The following is an 18,403-nucleotide window of genomic DNA, read 5'->3' on the forward strand; positions in this document are numbered from 1 at the left end:
ACTTCGGCTTGGAGGCTGGCAGGGAAATGGGACCCGTTGCACATCCTCCGAAAGCCAGTGATTGAATGTGTTTGGTCAGACCCTGTGCTTGAGCATACGTGATCCTCATGTTCCAGGTTGTTCAGGTAAGCTCCGGGGCCAGGGATAACAACCCATGCATTTCAAATGTCTGTCGCGCGATAAATAAATATTCGGTTGTCCCCCGTCATCCACCATCTGTGTTGTTGGAAGCGTTGCTGATTGGCGACACCATCTTGAACTGGGGAAGCGGAACACACCTTCACTTTCTCATCCTGTTCTTTTATTTCCAATCAAGTGCATGCATTACAGAGACGCAACAAGATGAAAGAGAAGCCTCGCCTGTCCGCGGGTGATTACTTCCGTTTGCTCTACGCCATGAGTCGAGCTGGTGAGTCGTCCGCCTTGTAGTCCGTGCGATAGCCGAGGAGAACTAATGGGAGGGCGTTACGACAGTGGGCACATTGACTTTCACCACCCTCACCGGCTGGTCAAGGGGCAAGGATTGTCCCAAAGACTACAAGCGGCATGTCCTCTACAGCACTTGCCGGTCGCTCTTCGCGCGCTTGTCGGTCAAACAGATGCAGGCCATACAGCCAACGACGGTTGAGAGCTACGAGTCGTTTGCGAAGAAGAAGGGGTTCGACCTTGAGCTGGTAGAATTGGATGACGGCGCGTCGGGGTGCTTCATGGGACCGAAAACGGCCAAGAAGACGCTGCTGTGGTTCCATGGAGGAGGATACACTTTCCCAGCGTCGGATCAGCATTGGCTGATGCTCTGGGATCTCATCGAGCTGGCCAAGAAGCATGGCGAGGAGCTGCGGGTCATGCTTCTGGAATATGAACTCACGCCCTATGGCCATTATCCACTGCAGCTCAAGCAGGCGGCCGCGGCGGTCAAATATTTATTGCATTTGGGTCTGCAGCCTTCGCAGGTGAGCGCACAGTCACTTACCCCTGGATGACCCTGGACTTGACCTGACGCGGATGGCCGCAGATCCTCTTCGGCGGCGACTCAGCCGGTGGGAACCTCGCCGCAGCATTGATAAGCCATCTGTCGCATCCACATCCCAGTGTATCGCCTATCTCCCTCTCTAGCAACTTGGGAGGGGCTCTCTTGATCTCCCCATGGGCCTCATTTACACAAAAAAGGGAGTCATGGAAGAAGAACTTCAAAAGTGACGCGCTGGTGCCCGCGACAGTGAAGATCTGGTCCGACAACTTCATGGCCCAGTCACCCCAGGACAACTGGAACCATCCCGCTGAAGCGCCGGCTGATTGGTGGAAAGATATCAAGGTGGACAATGTGGCTATTGTTGGGGGAGAGAATGAGATTCTGATGGACGACATTCGGGAGGTCGCTGAGAAGCTCAAGGTATGTCACTCCGGTTTGAAGCACCCAAAGGTGAGAGGTGCCAGACGGCTGATGTTGAGGTCCAGGTGCACAATCCAACAATCGATTTCCTCGAAGCCCCGGGCGAAGCTCACGATGCCATCGTTTTGGACAGGACGTTTGGGATCAAGGACGAGTTGGCATCGGAGCAGTTTATCAACCAGTGGATTCTGGCCCGGCTGAAGTAGGGCAGGGCGGCGCAGAGCTGAGTATCGTAGAGTACATACGGTGTAGAGAGTAGTGTAGAGTGCATGAGGAAGAGATGGAATGGGGGACATAGCCATGGAAATGCATCCATCACGCTACCTGTCTTTTGAGTTTGCCTTGTGCTTCCGGTTGGAGGTTGGTTTCTTCTGTGTTGCTCGTGATGGGCGGCACTGCACGCCAGCCTCACCAGCCTGGTGCCTCACTAATGGCGACTGGTGCCACTGAGCCACCACTCGTTTCCTCGTCCATACTTCCGGACTCATCCCCAAATCGCCACGTCCACCCAGAATAGACAGAAAGAAAGGAAAGAAAACAACCGAGAAAATTGGCCCGCCCGCATCCACCAATTCAAGTTGTTTCCTTCTCCCAGAAACTCGCCAATGGGCTGATGGCGGCGGTCGCTCCCAAGTTCAACTCAAAACTTGGGCTCGGCTCACAAAGCCAGCAATGCCTCACTAGCCTTACTCAGATCCCACCACGACCCATCCCTTTCCCGTGAACGAGCTGTAAAATACTTTTCACCATTCGCTGTCCAACTTTTGCCTTGCGTCGTATTGTTTCCCCTCCCCCCGCGGACCCCTACAGACCCCTACAGACCCCCTACAACCTACAGTGCCACCCTAGCTTCTCTGAAAAAGCAATTACCCCCTCCATCCATGTCGAATGCGCGGGTCGCAGCCTCGCTCCTCACCCGCTCATTCGCAGCCCCGTAATCCTGACATTCGCCCCTTTCACTCAGAAACCCTCGATTCGGCTGCGGCTGGCGGTCCCTCCATCGAACTCGCGACCTTCACCGGCGCCGACTCATCCAGAAGAGAGAGAGAAAGAGCTAGAGACAGGCACGCAAGACAGTCGCAAAAAAGGCTCGTCAAACTCCAAGAGCTCGCCGATCGAGACGACGAGATGAAGTTCTCCCACAGCATCCAGTTCAACGCTGTTCCCGATTGGAGCAGCAACTACATCTCCTACAGCAACCTCAAGAAACTCATCTACACCCTCGAGAAGCAGATCAACAGGCCGCCGGGCGAGACACAGCCGCAAGATGAAGAAAGTACTGCTCTGCTGGGCGGCTCGCTCGATCCGGACACGACGTTCAAGCGCATGCTAGACTCGGAGTTGGATAAGGTCTGCTCCTTTTATAGGTTAAAAGAGCTGGAGATCTTCGGCGAACTCGACCAGCTTTTGAAAGATGTGGAGAGCTACAAGATCGAGACGCATGATGTGGACATGGACGAGGTGGTCGAGGCCGAGAATCGCCGGAAGGCCGTCCGGTCGTCGAGCATATTCAACGTACCTTTCCGGCGGCGGAGGAGGACGTCGACCATGAGCATCAGTATGGAAGAGCCCGAAGGCGAGGATGATAGCGATAGTGACGCTGAAGACAATGCCGCCATGATCAGGAAGAAGGCGTCTTCGAACCGGCCAAGGAGTAAAAGCACCTGGAACACAGACGCATCAGACCATTCTGCACTTGCCGAATCTCGAGAAGACCTACGAGCCCCAGACTCGCCCGTGTTTCTCAGAAGGAGACCGAGCTTGGCCATGGAACTCGAGGCTTCCGACCCCGGTCATCTGTCGTCACTGTACGATTCAGGCATCAATTTGAAAAAGCGCATCATCAGCACCTATGTGTCCTTGTGCGAGTTGAAGTCCTTCATCCAACTCAACCACACGGGATTCAAGAAGGCGGCCAAGAAGTACGACAAGGTGTGCAATCGGGATATCCGAAAGGATTACATGGAAAAGTCGGTCAACCCGTCCTACCCGTTCCAAGAGAAGACCATGGTCCATCTGGATGAGAATATCGCAAAAGTGGAAAAAGCCTACGCCGAAGTCGTCACCAAGGGCGATCAGAACATGGCTCGCAGAGAGCTTCGACTCCATCTCCGCGAGCACGTCGTGTGGGAGAGGAACACTGTTTGGAGAGAGATGATCGGCATCGAGCGGAAGGCGCAAGCGGCCAACTTCGGTATCAGGCAGACCTTGCTGGGAGGAGTACAGGATCCATCAAAGGCACGACTGCAGGGTGATCGAGAAGCCGTCGACACAAAGGAAATTGTCACTCCCGTGGGTCGGTACAGGTGTCCGAAGTGGCTGTTCAGCGGGACCTTGTTCGCTCTTGTCGCTATCCTGGCGGTGTTCCTGGCCCTGCTTTACATCCCGATCATGAAGAATCCGGAGCAGCAGAATTGCTTGGCCATGTTGATCTTTGTGTCCTTGCTGTGGGCCACCGAGGTGATTCCTCTCTTCGTCACTTCTCTACTGATTCCTTTTCTGGTTGTCGTCCTTCGGATCATGCGATCAGAGGACAAACCCCATCACCGACTGAGCACGAAGGATGCGACAAAGGCCGTCTTTGCGGCCATGTGGACACCGGTCATCATGTTATTGCTCGGCGGCTTCACCATCGCGGCAGCGTTGTCGAAATACCACATCGCAAAGATGATGGCGACTTTTGTGCTCAGCAAAGCCGGCACCAAGGCTCGCAATGTGCTCATCACAAACATGTTCGTCGGCATGTTCTTGAGCATGTGGATCTCCAATGTCGCCGCCCCGGTGCTGTGCTTCAGCATCATTCAACCCATACTCCGCAATTTACCATCGGACAGTAATATGTCCAAAGCATTGATTTTGGGGATTGCCCTGGCGTCGAACATCGGTGGTGCCGCCTCCCCCATCGCCTCACCGCAGAACATCATCGCCCTGCAGAACATGAAACCTCCGCCAAGCTGGGGAATCTGGTTCTTCATCGCTTTGCCGGTGTGCATCCTCAGCATCATCCTAATCTGGGTGTTGTTGGTAATCAGCTTTAAGCCTGGCAAGGGAACCACTATCGTGCCTATCCGGCCGATGAAAGATAACCTCAATGGCATGCAGTATTTCATCATCCTGGTCACGATGATCACCATTGCCCTGTGGTGCGCTTCCCATCAATTGGAAAGTGTGTTTGGCGACATGGGCGTCATTGCCATCATCCCTCTCGTGTTGTTCTTCGGCACGGGCATTTTGACCAAAGAAGACTTCAACAATTTCCTCTGGACCATCATTATCCTCGCCGCAGGAGGCCTTTCTCTGGGTCGCGCAGTTTCGTCGTCTGGCTTGCTCCATTCAATTGCGAGGAGCATCACCGAACGCGTGGACAATCTCTCGATATATGGAGTCCTCGTGGTCTTTGCGTCGCTGGTGCTTGTCGTTGCTACGTTTATCAGCCACACCGTTGCGGCATTGATCATCTTACCGCTTGTGGCACAGGTGGGCGAAAGCATGAAGGAGCCGCACCCAAATCTGTTGGTCATGGGTGCAGCGTTAATGTGTTCGGCGGCAATGGGGCTGCCCACGTCGGGTTTTCCAAATATGAGTGAGTCCCTCCTTTTCTGTTCGTCTACAATCGCTTCCCTTGACACGGATTTGGACTCTGTCGAACGCAGAATCCGGTTCATAGCTCGTATGATATGGCCGCTAACAGAATTTGCAGCTGCAATTATGATGGAAGTCCCTGAAACGGGAGTGCGGTATCTGCGAGTCAAACACTTCTTAACCCGCGGCGTCCCGGCGTCTGTGATCACCTTTGCCATTGTGATTACCGTCGGGTATGGATTGATGATGGCCGCTGGTCTTTGATTCTGTGCTTACAGCCGACTTGGATACCGGTTCCCTCCTTGAACTCTATGTCCGTCGATCAACGTTCATTTATATATACCCTATTGTTTGTGGAGCGTGAGCAGGGGAGGTGGATAAGATCGGTTTCGCCGACACGGACACGACTGCGCAATTGGTAGATTTAGGAAATCCCACGATGTGGTCGGTATCTGGAGTCTTCTTTCTGGATACTCCCTGCGTTGCTGGGTTTTAAAAGCAACAGGATAACAGGATCTTCTCCTCAATGGGTTCAACTAGGATACATGTATAATCGAACACATTGGACACGGGGTGTGATTTCCCCAGAAACTACCTTCTGGCTGGCGGGCAGAGGGACGCGACTCTGGACCACCTATATCCCCTGTGTGTGCATGGCACTCTTCTCTCCATTCTTCGTATACCACAATGCATGGAACGGACGGCTTGCGGCCAGCTCTGCGGTATGTACGAGGTACATACATAGGCGTCTTATCCCCCATCTCCCTTCAAGAAGGTTTTGTTTTTTTGTTTTTTTTTTGTTTTTTTTTTCAAGTAAGTTTGGGGGCGGATGATCTTTCTATGATACACGGTTTAGTCATGTGTTGTGTTGTCTTTACAGTACTGCAGGCATTGCAACTATATAACGCACTCGCCAAAGAAAAAAAGGTGGCAAACTCCGCTGCGCTGGTCGGGGCCACAGTCCGCTCCTGTATTATCTGGGTACACAATACATAGCGAGACGGGCCATGGAGATAGGCACTGGCTTGTCTCCACGTGGAGACGCCCTGCTCTCCCCGTTGGTGTGTTCACACGTGCGAACCTCGAGCGATAGATGATCGATTGCATACCCATGTATGTAGGCATCTGTCGGGCTTTCTCGGATCTCGCTGGCTCTTTTCCCTTTTGTGAAACCAGCGCTCTTTTGCTCACCTGCGCACCGCTTCTTTTCTCTCACTTGCCCAACACCGCCCTCCCAACGCCCCTCATGCTCCTCCGTGAAAACGCAGCCTCCGGCGTGCCCGCCAGGTCGTACGCGATTGGCCTTTCCGCCATCTTGGATTTTCCTCCCAAAAGCTTGAATCCGCTCTGCTCCCACATCCCCGTCCCGAGAGCCGGGCCGGGGTGGCCGGTCGAGAGCGCCAGGACGGCCAGCGACATCATCGCGCCGTCGAGGACCATGAACATGACCTGGTCGTTTGCAAGGGCGCTTCCGAAGCCCTTGCTCAGCTCGGCTACTCGGAAGGAACACCGGATGAGGATCGTCACCGTTGCGATGGCGATTGCTAGCGTGTCCCAAGAATTTCTGTGAGCTAGGGAAATTTGAAAAAGCTGTCTGGGGAGGGGGGCGGGGGAGATGTGTTTTGAGGAATCTGCTCGTTTTGGGACAGGCCCTGGATGGATGGGGACGGGGATTGGGACTTACCGGACAAGAAAAGTTGGAACGTGAGTCTTTTTCGAAGCGCCGTGCTGTTGCGGTTGATCAGGTCGGGTTTCGTGTGGATGGAGAATACGATCTGCAGACAGATGCCGCAGAAGGCAGTTGTGGAGGCCACTTGGCTGGCGAGTCCGGCAATCATCATGTTGATCCCGGTCTGGTTGAGGCTTGGGGAGATGTCCAACGAGGTCAATGCGCCCCCGCCGGCCTGGAGGACGAGGGAGAAAAAGTCACAGCCAACAAAAATGATGGTAATGGCCCGCGGGCTGAGCACGCTGAGTCGGGTACCGTAGACGGCGATGATCCTCGCGAGGCAGATGTATATCGCGCCCGAAAAGAATGCGGGCCCAATTGTCAGGCCGACCAGGTAGATGATGAAGTAGTTGTTGTTAAAGTCGTCAAAGTGCAGCTGGATTCTGGATATGTAACCCATCATCTCCAGCCCGATTCCTCCCACCATCCCCACCGTGAACCCCCAAGTCCGATATCGAATGCCCAAGAGGATCTGTGCGACGCATGCGAGACAGAATACCGCGAGGTAGAATGCGTTTCCTGCGAGGGAGGGAATGTATCCCAATTGGCCGTAGTCCTCGACGGAGCAGGTGGCATATGTGCAGTTGGCAGGGTCGAAGGTCGAGTTCATGGTTGGGGAGATGACGATATAAATGTCAAAGCTGTTTCAGAAGGAGGAAATGTAATAAAAGTAAAGTCTTGCCAAAGAATAGGACTTCTGAAATTCCCTACCGTTGCTGGAGGCAATTTATACATCTCCGTTCTTACCGGTACCCTCTTCTGAGGAAAATGAGGAATCTGGTCTTCGTAGGGATGTGTTTAGCCCTGTTTGACAGCCAATCCACCATGGTGATTGCTCCGCCTGGTAAGGGCAGGACCGTTTCTCGTGCTGTGCACTGACATCGTGACTTCAGAGGCTCTTGGAGAGGGAATGGTACAAGAAATGGTGGTGCCTGGCGAGGCTCGGTGTTTGAGTTTCGACCTTCCTCTTTCCGGCATCTGTGGCGGATCCACACTCCCCTTGTTTGGACATGAGAATCCATTCTTAAATGTGACCACATCCATACATAACCTCGCCAATTCAAGGACCTGAATGGTATGGATCCTCTTCTACTATCGCATTCATCATTCTCGGTCTTTGACTTTGGCAAATGCCGTCTGATTCAGGGCCCCCTGCGCCCCGGAAGCAAAGGACGCGTACCAACGTGCGGCAATCCAAGTACGGCTGCTTTACGTGTCGGTGAGAACTTCGAGGACATCAATTGCGTTCTCGACACGGTCTAACCGCCTTGATAGAGCCCGTCGAGTAAAATGCGACGAGTCCAAGCCCCGTTGCTTGCGCTGCCAGCGAGGTAAACGCAGTTGTGAAGGGTATCCTGATGGGGCGCCTCGTGACCCAGGCCCGCCCCAAACGGGTGTTGTGCCTGTCGAACCAGGCCACGTCGACCGCGTCGGTGTTTTCAAGCCCACTGGGCTAGGACCGAACCCTGAACTTGATCGTCTCCGTCTTCTGGCTTGTGCCGTGCTCTCACAAGGGCGTCCCGGTGCGAGGACAGAGGCAGAGACTGCATTTTGGGGCCATCTGGTGCCCCAGCTCGCATTGTCCATTCCAAGTGTGATGGAGGCCGCCGCCGCATTTGGAGCGTCCTATGAGCAACAGATGCTGCAAAGAAACTGTGGCGCTGCCAAATTCAAGGCATTGAAACAAATCACGGCGGCGATGGCGAAAATTCGACAAGATGTCTTGGAGCTCCCTCATGGTCCTCTGCCCGTCCTTGTGGCGTGCACCCTCTTGGCCTCTGCTGAAACAATCCAGTACCGACAAACCGACGCTCTGCTTCATCTCCGAGGGGCATTTTCAATCATGAACTCCCGCGAATGGCTTTCCACAAAATCCCTGACCGGCAAAGCCCTTCTTGACGATGATCTCTCATGTCTTTTTGGGAAGTTGGACCTGCAAGTCATTACCTACGCACTGGGAAACGCGCCAGAGCTTCAATGCCCGGTAGCTGCCCCTGGTATGGATGGAGACGTTACCATGTTCACTCCACGGAAGGCAGACCGCACGCTCTTCCGGACGTTGCACTCGTGTTACAGTTTCGCCACAAGGGCTGCCGAGTACAAATATCTTCCTCGTGCAGCCTCTAGAGAGGTGTTGGTGTTGGATCAGAGCCGTCATATCGCCGAGCTGAACAAGTGGCTCTCATGTTATCGACAATATTCAAAGATGGGCCATGGCATCTCGGCGGTCAACGGCCTGCACGGACTAGTGCTCCAGGCCCATTGTCTGAGTGCCCTCATTTATGTCTCGAACATCCTTGAGCCATTCGAGACGGCGTACGACAAGTACGCACTACAGTTCCAGCAACTTGTCGAGTGTGTGGAACGAGCCATGAGAGCAAAACCCGCCGAGGCCGAAATGCCCACCTTCAACGCTGAAATGGGAATCATCCAGCCGCTCTTTTTCACAGCTATCAAGTATCGTGACTCCACATGGCGGTTAAAAGCCATATCGCTGCTTGAGGAATGTGGGAGAGAAGGACCGTAAGTTGACCCTGTATCCCGAAAAGACGTTATGGCATTTGGACCAGTTATTGATTTTACTTTTGCCCAACTTTGGTCCCGACTGATCGTGTTCCACAGATGGTGCGGGTGTGTCGAGGCAGCCGCTGCTGAATGTGTGGTTCGAGCGGAAGAGACAGCGGCATCTCAAGCAGCAGCAGATGCCGCCTTGTGCAGAAAATCGACGCCGAGGACCGTGTTTCATCCTCAGGATATTCCCGAGCAGGCACGAGTAGCTGGACATTCCCTGTTCGACGTTCTCGAGGACGCTTCAGGCGCAACGTGGGCTACCATCGAAATGTCTCGATGTCGTGACATGCATGCGATGCTGCTTGATGGGCAACCACAGCCTGACGTCAATGAACATTGGTCAGTCTGGAGGGAGACATGTCGGCTTCGTATACCCTGACAAGGCATCTTTTTGGGTCTACAGAGCAAGGGGTATTCGTTGTCAGGTGAGGAAGGCTTCATACCCAGAAGAGCATTGTCATGCCTTTCGCCTTCCTCTCTCTCTCTCTCTCTCTCTCTGTGACAATGAGTATTCCTTTTGCGTTTTAAGATAGTGGTGCTCTATCCTCTACCTACCTCGCTAGCTGCATTCGATATGGCGACCACCTCGTTGTTATCGAGCCCCCATTGCCTATAGTGGATGCCATGTGTATTTTGGATCAGACTTTGTCGCTATTCAATTCGATTTGATAGCTCTATTGGGAACAGGTGTATAGCCTGTTTCTAAGAGTCATTTCGTCTTGATGGGGACTTAATTGCTGGAACATGCCTGAAGGAAAATAAACGGTACCTTGAGCTCGACGAATGACCGTGCCATCTACCGTCGGCTTCCATGAACACCTGCTTCCCCCCAAGAGCTCGGCCAAGAAACGTCACTCATCAGAGACCGTGTTCAAGGGTCTCCCATCAACTCTGACGTGTGATCTCCATTCTGAGATGCTCAGGATCATGCTCGAGGACCTTGGAACCAATTTTTGCCAGGACTGTCGAGTTTCATTTCCATACCAAGCAGCGGTATAGTTCAAGTAGTGTGAGTACCACCCTGAGAACTCCTAGTCAACGATGTCAGCCATCTGAGCTCCGCGGACTAGTATGTCCAAAGGGTTCGGATCTCCATGCGCGAATGCGGGAAGCGGCCACGGCCTGTCCTGCCTAGCCATCATGTCTTGAATATCCTTCCAATCCTGAACATCGAGGTGATCTGGGCGTTGTTGTGTCTGCTGCATGCCGTCGCGCAACCACAGCTGGAATTCGTGAACAGTCTCGAACGGTCCAAACCCGGGTCTGGTTATGCAAATACGGGAGTCACGTAGAGAGCTCCATAGCAACTCTCAACCCCTGGTACAGGAGGGCAGAGCTTCCTCATTTCCTGCAGCATCTGACGAAGCCGCGCGGTAACCCCTTCGATAAGACCTTCGCGATCTGCCTCAGAGCTCTTAGCCAAAGCTTTGGCGGCGATGTCTCCGGGCGGGATGTACCCTGCCTGACCTGTCGAGGAGGTAGTCTCGCAAAACCATTCCCTCCTTATGCTGGGGAGAAAAGAATGCATTGACTGCAGGTCACACCACAAACAGGTTGATATTGTAGGAGTACAAGTACAAGTACTCGAGTAGTAGGCTAGTAGGGGGCAATAGGGGATAATGAGGATGAGACTAGTGCCAAGGCTGGACGTCTTGGCACCCATGCGCCTATTACATCACTCGCTCGCTGCCCAGTACAAGGCGAGTACTCAGTGCAGTATGCAAGAGTATGTTACTGGGTACTCTTGCTTTTGTCCTGCTGACCCGGGTAAACTACGGCAAAACATGGTGACTTCATATTCCTCGTAAAGGCGTACGAGGTAGAGCTACTTGAGCTACTCGAGCCCCATGACTCTTTCTCTTGCATCCCAATCCTCACGACGCCGTTACCAGGCACTGCGTTGCGTAAGGAAAAACACTCCGCAAAAGGTTTGGCCGAACACACATATCACCGCACACAAGTTCGAACGTCGTAACAGAGTAAAAGGATTAGTCGTCGTTCATCTGGAGTCTTACAATTGAGGTGTCCTCTCTTGAGTTGCACAATTCTCAAAATGCCCGAATTACAGATAACCTCTACTCTGCCGTTGAAATCTGGCCACGCGATTCCCGTTCTGGGATTCGGCACCTGCCAAAGCGAGACGTGTACTCGGTCCGCACTCTTTGCCCTTAAAAATTCTTACCGACACCTCGACACGGCCCAAATTTATAACAACGAGGCAGAGACGGGTGCGGCCATTGCGCAAAGCCAAATTGACCCTTCGAAACTATTTGTGTGTTCGAAACTGTGGGAAGACATGTACTCCCGCCAAGGGGCTCTTGCTGGAGTCCAAGGCTCCCTGAAGAAGCTCGGACTGGAGTCCATTGACTTGTACCTGCTGCACACACCTCGCCCTGGGCCGGTGGCGAGGAAGGAGGCATGGCTGGGGCTTCAAGACGCCGTTGAGAGGGGCCTGGTCAAGAGTATCGGAGTGTCAAACTGGGCCCCAAAGCACATCGAACAACTCATGACCGAAGAGGGCGTCTACATCGAGCCCGTGTGCAACCAGATTGAACTCCACCCGTGGAACCAGCAGAGGCAGCTCGTGTCGTATTGCAAAGGCAGGGCCATCGTGGTCGTGGCATACTCCCCGCTCACGCAGGGGCGACGATTGAACGACGAGACGATCGTCTCGCTTGCTCAGAAGTATGGCAAAACCCCCGCGCAGATTGTCCTGCGATGGGGTCTGCAGAAAGGCTTGGTGGTGATTCCCAAGAGCGATCGAGAAACGCGAATCATCGAGAACAAGCAGATCCTCGGCTGGGAGATTTCCCACGAGGACATTGAAGTCATTGACGGGCTGGATGAAGGGCAGAAGGCGAATCTGGGCGAGTGGGACCCCTATGCCTGGGATTGAGAGCGTCGTGGTGTGTTGGTGACCGAGTGTATTGTTCCGCCGCTGCTGTCTCCAATGCCTGAATTTCGAGGGTGAATGGGTCCAGATGTTTGGTGTTGGCTTTCCCAAGTGTCGCTTGCCGCTTAGTATTGCAGGACGCTAGTCCCTCACGAAGCTTGTGTGACCTTCAAAAAGTTCCTTGACTTTTGGGCGAGGAGCCCGTGGCCCTCGTGCCTTCTGATCAATCCACTTCCTTTCCCTTCACATTCTGTCCTCCCTCCTCTTTTCCCGTCCCTTCGCGCTCTAGCTCAGGGGCCTGTCTTTTGACAAAAAAGAACCTCCCTATCTTTCGACTCTCTTCACCTTCACCAAGTTCCCAGGGGTCCTCAACCTTGCTCCAAGCTAACGGATCCTCCTTCCATGGCTGGCTGTCTGGCGTAAAGCTTGTGACCTGATACGTATCTCTTCTTCTTCTTATCGTTCCATTCTTGCCCTTCTTCTCCTCAAGTGCGAGAAATTCGGCCAATGTCGACCGGTTGATGGTGCGTTCTCGTCTATGTTCTGAGGTCTCATCGCGGATTGCCACAAGAGGTTCGATACCTGTTGTATCAACTTTTTGAATTTCCTTGACAAAGTGTACTTGGTCGCGCAGATCTTGGAGCATTTGGGATTCTTCGGCGGGAGAACTGGGGAGGGGGAGGGCGGAGAGGCGGAGGAGGTGGTGAAGTTTCTCACGCGTTATCTCTTTCGGGCCCAGCGTATCCTCGTCTCTCGAGGCTGCTTGTGCTTCGGATGAAGTCTTGCCTGTCCTCGTCGTCGAGTCTCTACCTCTAGATCGCCGTGATGATGGAGGCAACAGCGAAGATACCGACCATGTCGGCGTCTCGAGGAGGGATTGAATCTCTGGGGAAATATCAATTTTCTTGACTAGCCTCAGTTCCTTTTCTCGAGCAGGGCTGGTGACGGGTCCGGAAAGAGCAGTGCGGATGTTGAAGGTTGGTCGAGGAAGCCGAGGCATTTCAAAGTTCAAATGAAGACCGTCCCCAATCCCTCGTTAGCACGGCGGGTTACATTGGATCTGGCTATTGATGAGAGGATGTAAACATTGACGGTGCACCTGCGAAGATTCAGTGACCCTTAAAGCAGCGTGGTGACGTCTGCGCTCGGTCCTCGCCCGTTTTGGCGGGGCGTCGCCCTACTTGGACAGTGGCATGCAACTCTGTTCATCAACTACAAGTAGGTACCCAGTATTGACCCGGTATTGTTCCAGAAGCCACCTATCTCCAGCCCCGGATTGATCTCAATCTCGTGACCCTTCTCATCTGTATATCGCTCAAGGACGACTGCAGGACCGCAGGAGACACAGTTGACACTGCACCTCGCACATACCATCTCTGCTCCCTCACCACCCTTCAATTCTACTTCACCCATGGCTCAAGATCCCCGAGCATTACTCCAGAAAGCCGACAAAGCCATCCAAGGCGCCTCGGGTGGATTCAGTCTATTTGGTGGACGAGCGGAAAAATGGGAGAACGCTGCGGACCTCTATACACAAGCCGCAAATGCCTTTAGGGTACAGAAGCAGAGTAAGCGCCAGGCAGCACAAACAGTCGTTCCTCCTGTCGATCCACGGAAATATCCAAGACCATTACTGATACATGTATTTTCCCCACAGATCTGGAAGCTGGCCAGGCCTTTGAGAAGGCCGCCTCAATCCAACAATCCAAACTGAATGAACCGGATGACATGGCCAACACCCTCACCGAAGCCTTCAAAGTCTACCGTAAAGACTCTCCCCAAGACGCCGCCCGCGTCCTCACCACCGCCATACAACACTATACCGCGAAGGGCAACTTCCGCCGTGCGGCCACGCATCAACAAAACCTCGCTGAAGTGTATGAGATGGAGATCGGCGATCAGAAAAAAGCCTTGGAGGCGTATGACACCGCTGCACAGTGGTACGAAAGCGACAACGCGGAGGCGTTGGCCAATAAACTGTACTTGAAAGTTGCGGACCTGGCGGCCCTGGAAGGGGATTATCAGAATGCGATCAACAAACTCGAAGCCGTGGCGAAGTCGAGCTTAAACAATAATCTCATGCGCTGGAGCGTGAAGGACTACTTTCTGAAAGCCGGCATATGCTATCTCGCCGCAGGCGATCAAGTGGCTACCAAGAGAGCATTGGAGCACTATCGCGAGTTGGACGGCAGTTTTGCAAGCACGAGGGAGAATATGTTACTAACGGACCTCGTCGGGTGCGTGGAAGAAGGGGACCAGGAAGCTTTCTCGGACAAGTTGTTCCAGTTCGATTCATTGAGCAAGCTGGACAAGTGGAAGACGACCCTGCTTCTGAGGGTTAAGAATGCGATTGAGAAGGAAGAGGAAGACTTCTCGTAAAGTTGGAGCTGGAGAGGGAAGGGGCTTTCCGGGACGGGAGATCAAGACTTCTGCATGATGAAGGCGGGTCTCGTCACGGAGAAATCAACGGTGACGCCACCTGTGCCTTCTATCTCTGCTGTGCGAGCGAGACCGACTTGGCAGAATGAAGAGACGAGGACTAGGACGAGAGCGAATGTGGGGACACGTGATAAGGACAGGGGCGGCGTCGATGGCGTTTCTCAGACAGGAGATCTAATTGAATATGATCCCTTTGCTTGGGACGCGAATATGCTATGAATTGGACCAGGTTGGCTTTGATTGCGATGGATCGAACCACCAACCCAATGTGGACAGACCGAGTGTATCTACACTACCCATCATACAACGGCACGCGCATTGTGGCCTGAACAGGAACGCAGTGGTTGTTCGATCCACCGGCTGCCAGATTATACATTTCTCCTTCTCCCGTTCCATCTCCCACTTTCTATTTATTCCCAGTGTCCGGTTTCCGGTCTCGGTATCCATATGTTTCTGGTTTCTGGTTTCAGTGTCGAGTGTCGAGTGTCCGTTCTCTGTGGAGTTCTGATTGTGGTTGTCAATATCACCAACCGGACAAGAAGAACCAGCCAGGACAGGATATAATAGGATAACAATAGTCGAGCAGGGTCAGGTGTGATATGGTGGTTATCGTCGTCATCCTCGCCGTCAATGATGATAATGACAATGGTAGTCAATAAGATCATCATGGGTCATTCTGTCCTCTGTCCTCTGTATTGCGATGACGGTGGCGATGGCGATGGCGATGACGATGACGATGCGGCTCATTCTGTTTTTCAAGATTATACACGATGCTTAATAAAGTACTACCAGGGCAGGTAGGTAATATTGGTATATTGGTATGGTATATTGAAACACAGCTTGTCACTGATAGTGCCATTGCTGCAACCATGCATCGTGCACCATCAAACACATTTTGATATTTCTTTTCTTCTATCCTGCCTCATGCACAAAGATATAGTCCAACCAACCACCCCCAAACAATGCTAGACAGATGGCGCAATACCCTGCCCAAACAGGCAGGCAGGCAGACAGGAGACAGACACAGACCAGGTCTTTAGATGCGCATATAGTTCCCTCTGATATACTATCCTTCCTTTATTCCGGGCGGCTGCCGCGTGTTCTTCCCGTTCTAACACCAGGTGAAAAAGGGTTTCTTGCTCTTCACAGTTTCTAGCCGCTCCACAATTACCTTCCTCCTATGTGTTGAGTCCATATCACTCGCGGCGGCATATCCCAGATCCCCCTCATCGAAATCATCTCCCTCGTAAACGATGGCTGGAACGGATCTCTGTTTGTGCCCACTTCTTGTGGACATGGACCGTTGTCTTCTCGTGGCGGTGCGTTCTTTTGAGGTCACATTATTGCTGTTGGTAGAATGGTCGCCGCCACGACGGGAAAATTCGAAGCTGAAGCGTGTCTTGCCCTTCATCGAAGGGCGAGCCGGGAGCGTGTGCGTATTGGGGTGATAGCCGAGACTGCTGCGGGCTTCTCGAGCAAAGTCCATAGAATCGAGGCCAGGAGCAGTGCTGCCGAGCCCACTGTCTTGGCCCGAGCCCGGCAGATACCCCAGATCTGCAGCGCTGTCTTCGCGAGTGAGATCGAAGCGGTTCGGGTTGGGTAACTCGCTCGTCGGAGAGCCAAGAAGGTCAAATTGTGGTGCCGGGTGCCTTCCAGGCGGAGCGGATGCGTAGGATGCTCCTATGTCCATCTCTTCTTGTTGCTGATAATGACGTGCTGCGCGGCGATTCATCTCGGTAGAAGGGACACGCATGGGGATTGCCACGGGAACATCTACGAGGTCGTCCCACACGCATACTCTGGTCCGCCTTGTTAGCTCCAAAGGGCCGTGGTCTTCCTGTTTCAGAGTCTCAACAACATTCCAAGCTTGCCCCTTCATCACGGCAATTTGCCGCGCAAACATGCTTTCCTTGAAATCTGCGTCCAGCGCAAAAACTCTCCGTAGAGCCAGTTGAGTTTCGCTCCACCATGCGGTTGAAGTTAGTAAGGGGAGGAAATGATCCCGCGTCTTCGTCGAGAATGGTTGTCCGATTAAAGAGACGGGCAGGAACAGCCACCCAAATGGGAAACTCCGCCACTGGTAGATGGATTAGCATAGTGCGCCAGTTGCGGGTAAATTTATACACATACGGCATCTGGGTGTTTCCAGGGCCATGACAGACTATTGTCAATGGCCCCGATCGTGATCGAACATTGGGGTTCTTGGGCGTTTGAGGGCGTCCCTGTTCGACTCTCCATCGCCTCATACCGCTTATACGGTCTCGAGGTATTCGACTCGGGTCGTTGAGGACTGATGTTTGGGCTCACTAATGCAGGCCGTAGGTGAGCATCCCCATTTTCAGTTGTACCATTCGGTTTGGGAGGTTCCGCCACAAGCGAGACTTCTTCTGTCTTCCAGTCGATTTTTATCATCCAGTTGTCGAGGCCCCTATCGGTATTTCGCATGATGTAATCAAGAATGACCAATTTCTCCAGTTCCTCCCGGAAAGCCTGTCTTATGTTAGGTGTCCAGCGGAATTTGGGTGCATCTTCCGAGGGCGGAGGCGAAACTACTCGAGGGGCCTCTTCTTCGTCGTCGTCGTCGTCTGAGCCTCGACCACCTGGAATACAATTGCTCCACCGCCTCCTCTTTCTTGAATGCTCCATGTCTGCACGGAACTCGGTTGCTTGGTCCGGCCAGGGGTTCTCGCGCAGGAAAAGGTTTGCATCTTTATATCCTTTCAGGAAGACTTGAAAGCTGCCCGGTTTCGCTGGCAGGCTTTTCTTTCCACCCCAGGTGCTTCTCCTTTCCCAAAAGTCATAGTAGAAGACCTTGGAGGATAGCCAGACGACATCAGTGTATGGGACAATGTATGTCCTTAACTGGTAATCCAAAACATATGCAGCGGCTTCGGATACGTATGACAGATTGGGAATCAGGCACGCCCGACCAAAAGCGAACGGGAGTAGATTTCTGTGCAGCCATTTTGTCCATTTGGGGTTCCTTGAGGCATATGGCTCCTCATCTTTTGGTTTGAACACGCCAACAACTTTGCCTTCACCGTTACGTGCGAAGTAGCTGCCGGAGCTCCCTTGCGAGATCATTTTGGGATGCGTTCCAAGTTCGATGGCAACTCTGACGCTTTCCACAATGTCATCAAACTGTTGTTTAGTCATTCTTTGTGTCTCGGTAGCAGCAGTATACGCAGCCAACTCGGAGGCGGTGTAAGGGTGTACACCCGGAGGAGCCTGAAAGACAGAATGGTGTATCTCAAGCTGTTCTTCCTCTTGAGTCTTGCCCTTGACGGAGCTGATTTTGAATTTGGACGCGATCTCTTCAGCCCATCTCTCCAACCGTGCGTTGATTGCTTTGATGTCCACTCCCGAGGAATTACTTCGTATCCGTCTCATGGGTCGTCTCGGTGTATCATGGTAGCGGGCGCTGGAGCGCATCGACTCGCGCGGAGCCGGTTGAATCGAGGCATATCGGGTTGTCAGGGGCGTGGATGTGTTTGTTTCATCTCCAGAATCTTCTTCTCCAAGCGGACCTTCGTCCTCGTCGGCCTGCGCCAGGCGAGCGTAGCCAGAGGTCGGTCGCTGTCGAGGCATTGCTTGCTGTCACCGCCCAGTACGGAGGGAGAGGGAGAGGAGAGGAAGAAAGCGTGGAGGAGGGTGATGGACAGATGGTGTTCACATGCTGACGGCTGCGATTCTAGAAACCAAACATGTTCGTGTTCGTACCGGAATCACTCAAAAAAGTCGTCATGGAGTGACAGTCAAGCCACGTTCCTCGAACCTTTGGGTTGAAAGGACGAGA

The 18,403-nt window shown here is 53.1% G+C and overlaps 8 protein-coding genes across 8 annotated transcripts; 5 read left to right on the forward strand and 3 right to left on the reverse strand.

Annotated features, from left to right (window-relative positions):
• Positions 1-342: 342 nt before the first annotated feature.
• A1O5_05698 (uncharacterized protein) lies at positions 343-1,599 on the forward strand (the record flags this gene model as incomplete). Its single annotated transcript, XM_007746297.1, has 4 exons — positions 343-409; positions 475-953; positions 1,016-1,393; positions 1,459-1,599. 4 exons carry the CDS (start codon positions 343-345, stop codon positions 1,597-1,599), a joined length of 1,065 nt encoding a protein of 354 aa, XP_007744487.1.
• A 682-nt stretch (positions 1,600-2,281) lies between these two features.
• Positions 2,282-5,239, forward strand: A1O5_05699 (uncharacterized protein; the record flags this gene model as incomplete). Its single annotated transcript, XM_007746298.1, has 2 exons — positions 2,282-4,976; positions 5,094-5,239. The coding sequence occupies 2 exons, from the start codon at positions 2,282-2,284 to the stop codon at positions 5,237-5,239; spliced, it is 2,841 nt and encodes a 946-aa protein (XP_007744488.1).
• A 948-nt stretch (positions 5,240-6,187) lies between these two features.
• On the reverse strand, positions 6,188-7,314 carry A1O5_05700 (uncharacterized protein; the record flags this gene model as incomplete). The annotated part of the gene is made up of 2 exons (XM_007746299.1): positions 6,188-6,546; positions 6,660-7,314. 2 exons carry the CDS (start codon positions 7,312-7,314, stop codon positions 6,188-6,190), a joined length of 1,014 nt encoding a protein of 337 aa, XP_007744489.1.
• A 520-nt stretch (positions 7,315-7,834) lies between these two features.
• Positions 7,835-9,654, forward strand: A1O5_05701 (uncharacterized protein; the record flags this gene model as incomplete). The annotated part of the gene is made up of 3 exons (XM_007746300.1): positions 7,835-7,923; positions 7,980-9,227; positions 9,327-9,654. 3 exons carry the CDS (start codon positions 7,835-7,837, stop codon positions 9,652-9,654), a joined length of 1,665 nt encoding a protein of 554 aa, XP_007744490.1.
• A 1,674-nt stretch (positions 9,655-11,328) lies between these two features.
• On the forward strand, positions 11,329-12,171 carry A1O5_05702 (uncharacterized protein; the record flags this gene model as incomplete). Its single annotated transcript, XM_007746301.1, has 1 exon — positions 11,329-12,171. The coding sequence occupies one exon, from the start codon at positions 11,329-11,331 to the stop codon at positions 12,169-12,171; it is 843 nt and encodes a 280-aa protein (XP_007744491.1).
• Positions 12,172-12,391: 220 nt separating this feature from the next.
• Positions 12,392-13,168, reverse strand: A1O5_05703 (uncharacterized protein; the record flags this gene model as incomplete). Its single annotated transcript, XM_007746302.1, has 1 exon — positions 12,392-13,168. One exon carries the CDS (start codon positions 13,166-13,168, stop codon positions 12,392-12,394), a length of 777 nt encoding a protein of 258 aa, XP_007744492.1.
• Positions 13,169-13,579: 411 nt separating this feature from the next.
• Positions 13,580-14,547, forward strand: A1O5_05704 (uncharacterized protein; the record flags this gene model as incomplete). Its single annotated transcript, XM_007746303.1, has 2 exons — positions 13,580-13,736; positions 13,826-14,547. 2 exons carry the CDS (start codon positions 13,580-13,582, stop codon positions 14,545-14,547), a joined length of 879 nt encoding a protein of 292 aa, XP_007744493.1.
• A 1,171-nt stretch (positions 14,548-15,718) lies between these two features.
• Positions 15,719-18,195, reverse strand: A1O5_05705 (uncharacterized protein; the record flags this gene model as incomplete). Its single annotated transcript, XM_007746304.1, has 2 exons — positions 15,719-16,684; positions 16,738-18,195. 2 exons carry the CDS (start codon positions 18,193-18,195, stop codon positions 15,719-15,721), a joined length of 2,424 nt encoding a protein of 807 aa, XP_007744494.1.
• Between the last annotated feature and the right edge of the window lie 208 nt (positions 18,196-18,403).

The sequence above is a fragment of the Cladophialophora psammophila genome (genome assembly GCF_000585535.1).
Source record: "Cladophialophora psammophila CBS 110553 chromosome Unknown aczJe-supercont1.8, whole genome shotgun sequence".
Lineage (NCBI taxonomy): Eukaryota > Fungi > Ascomycota > Eurotiomycetes > Chaetothyriales > Herpotrichiellaceae > Cladophialophora > Cladophialophora psammophila.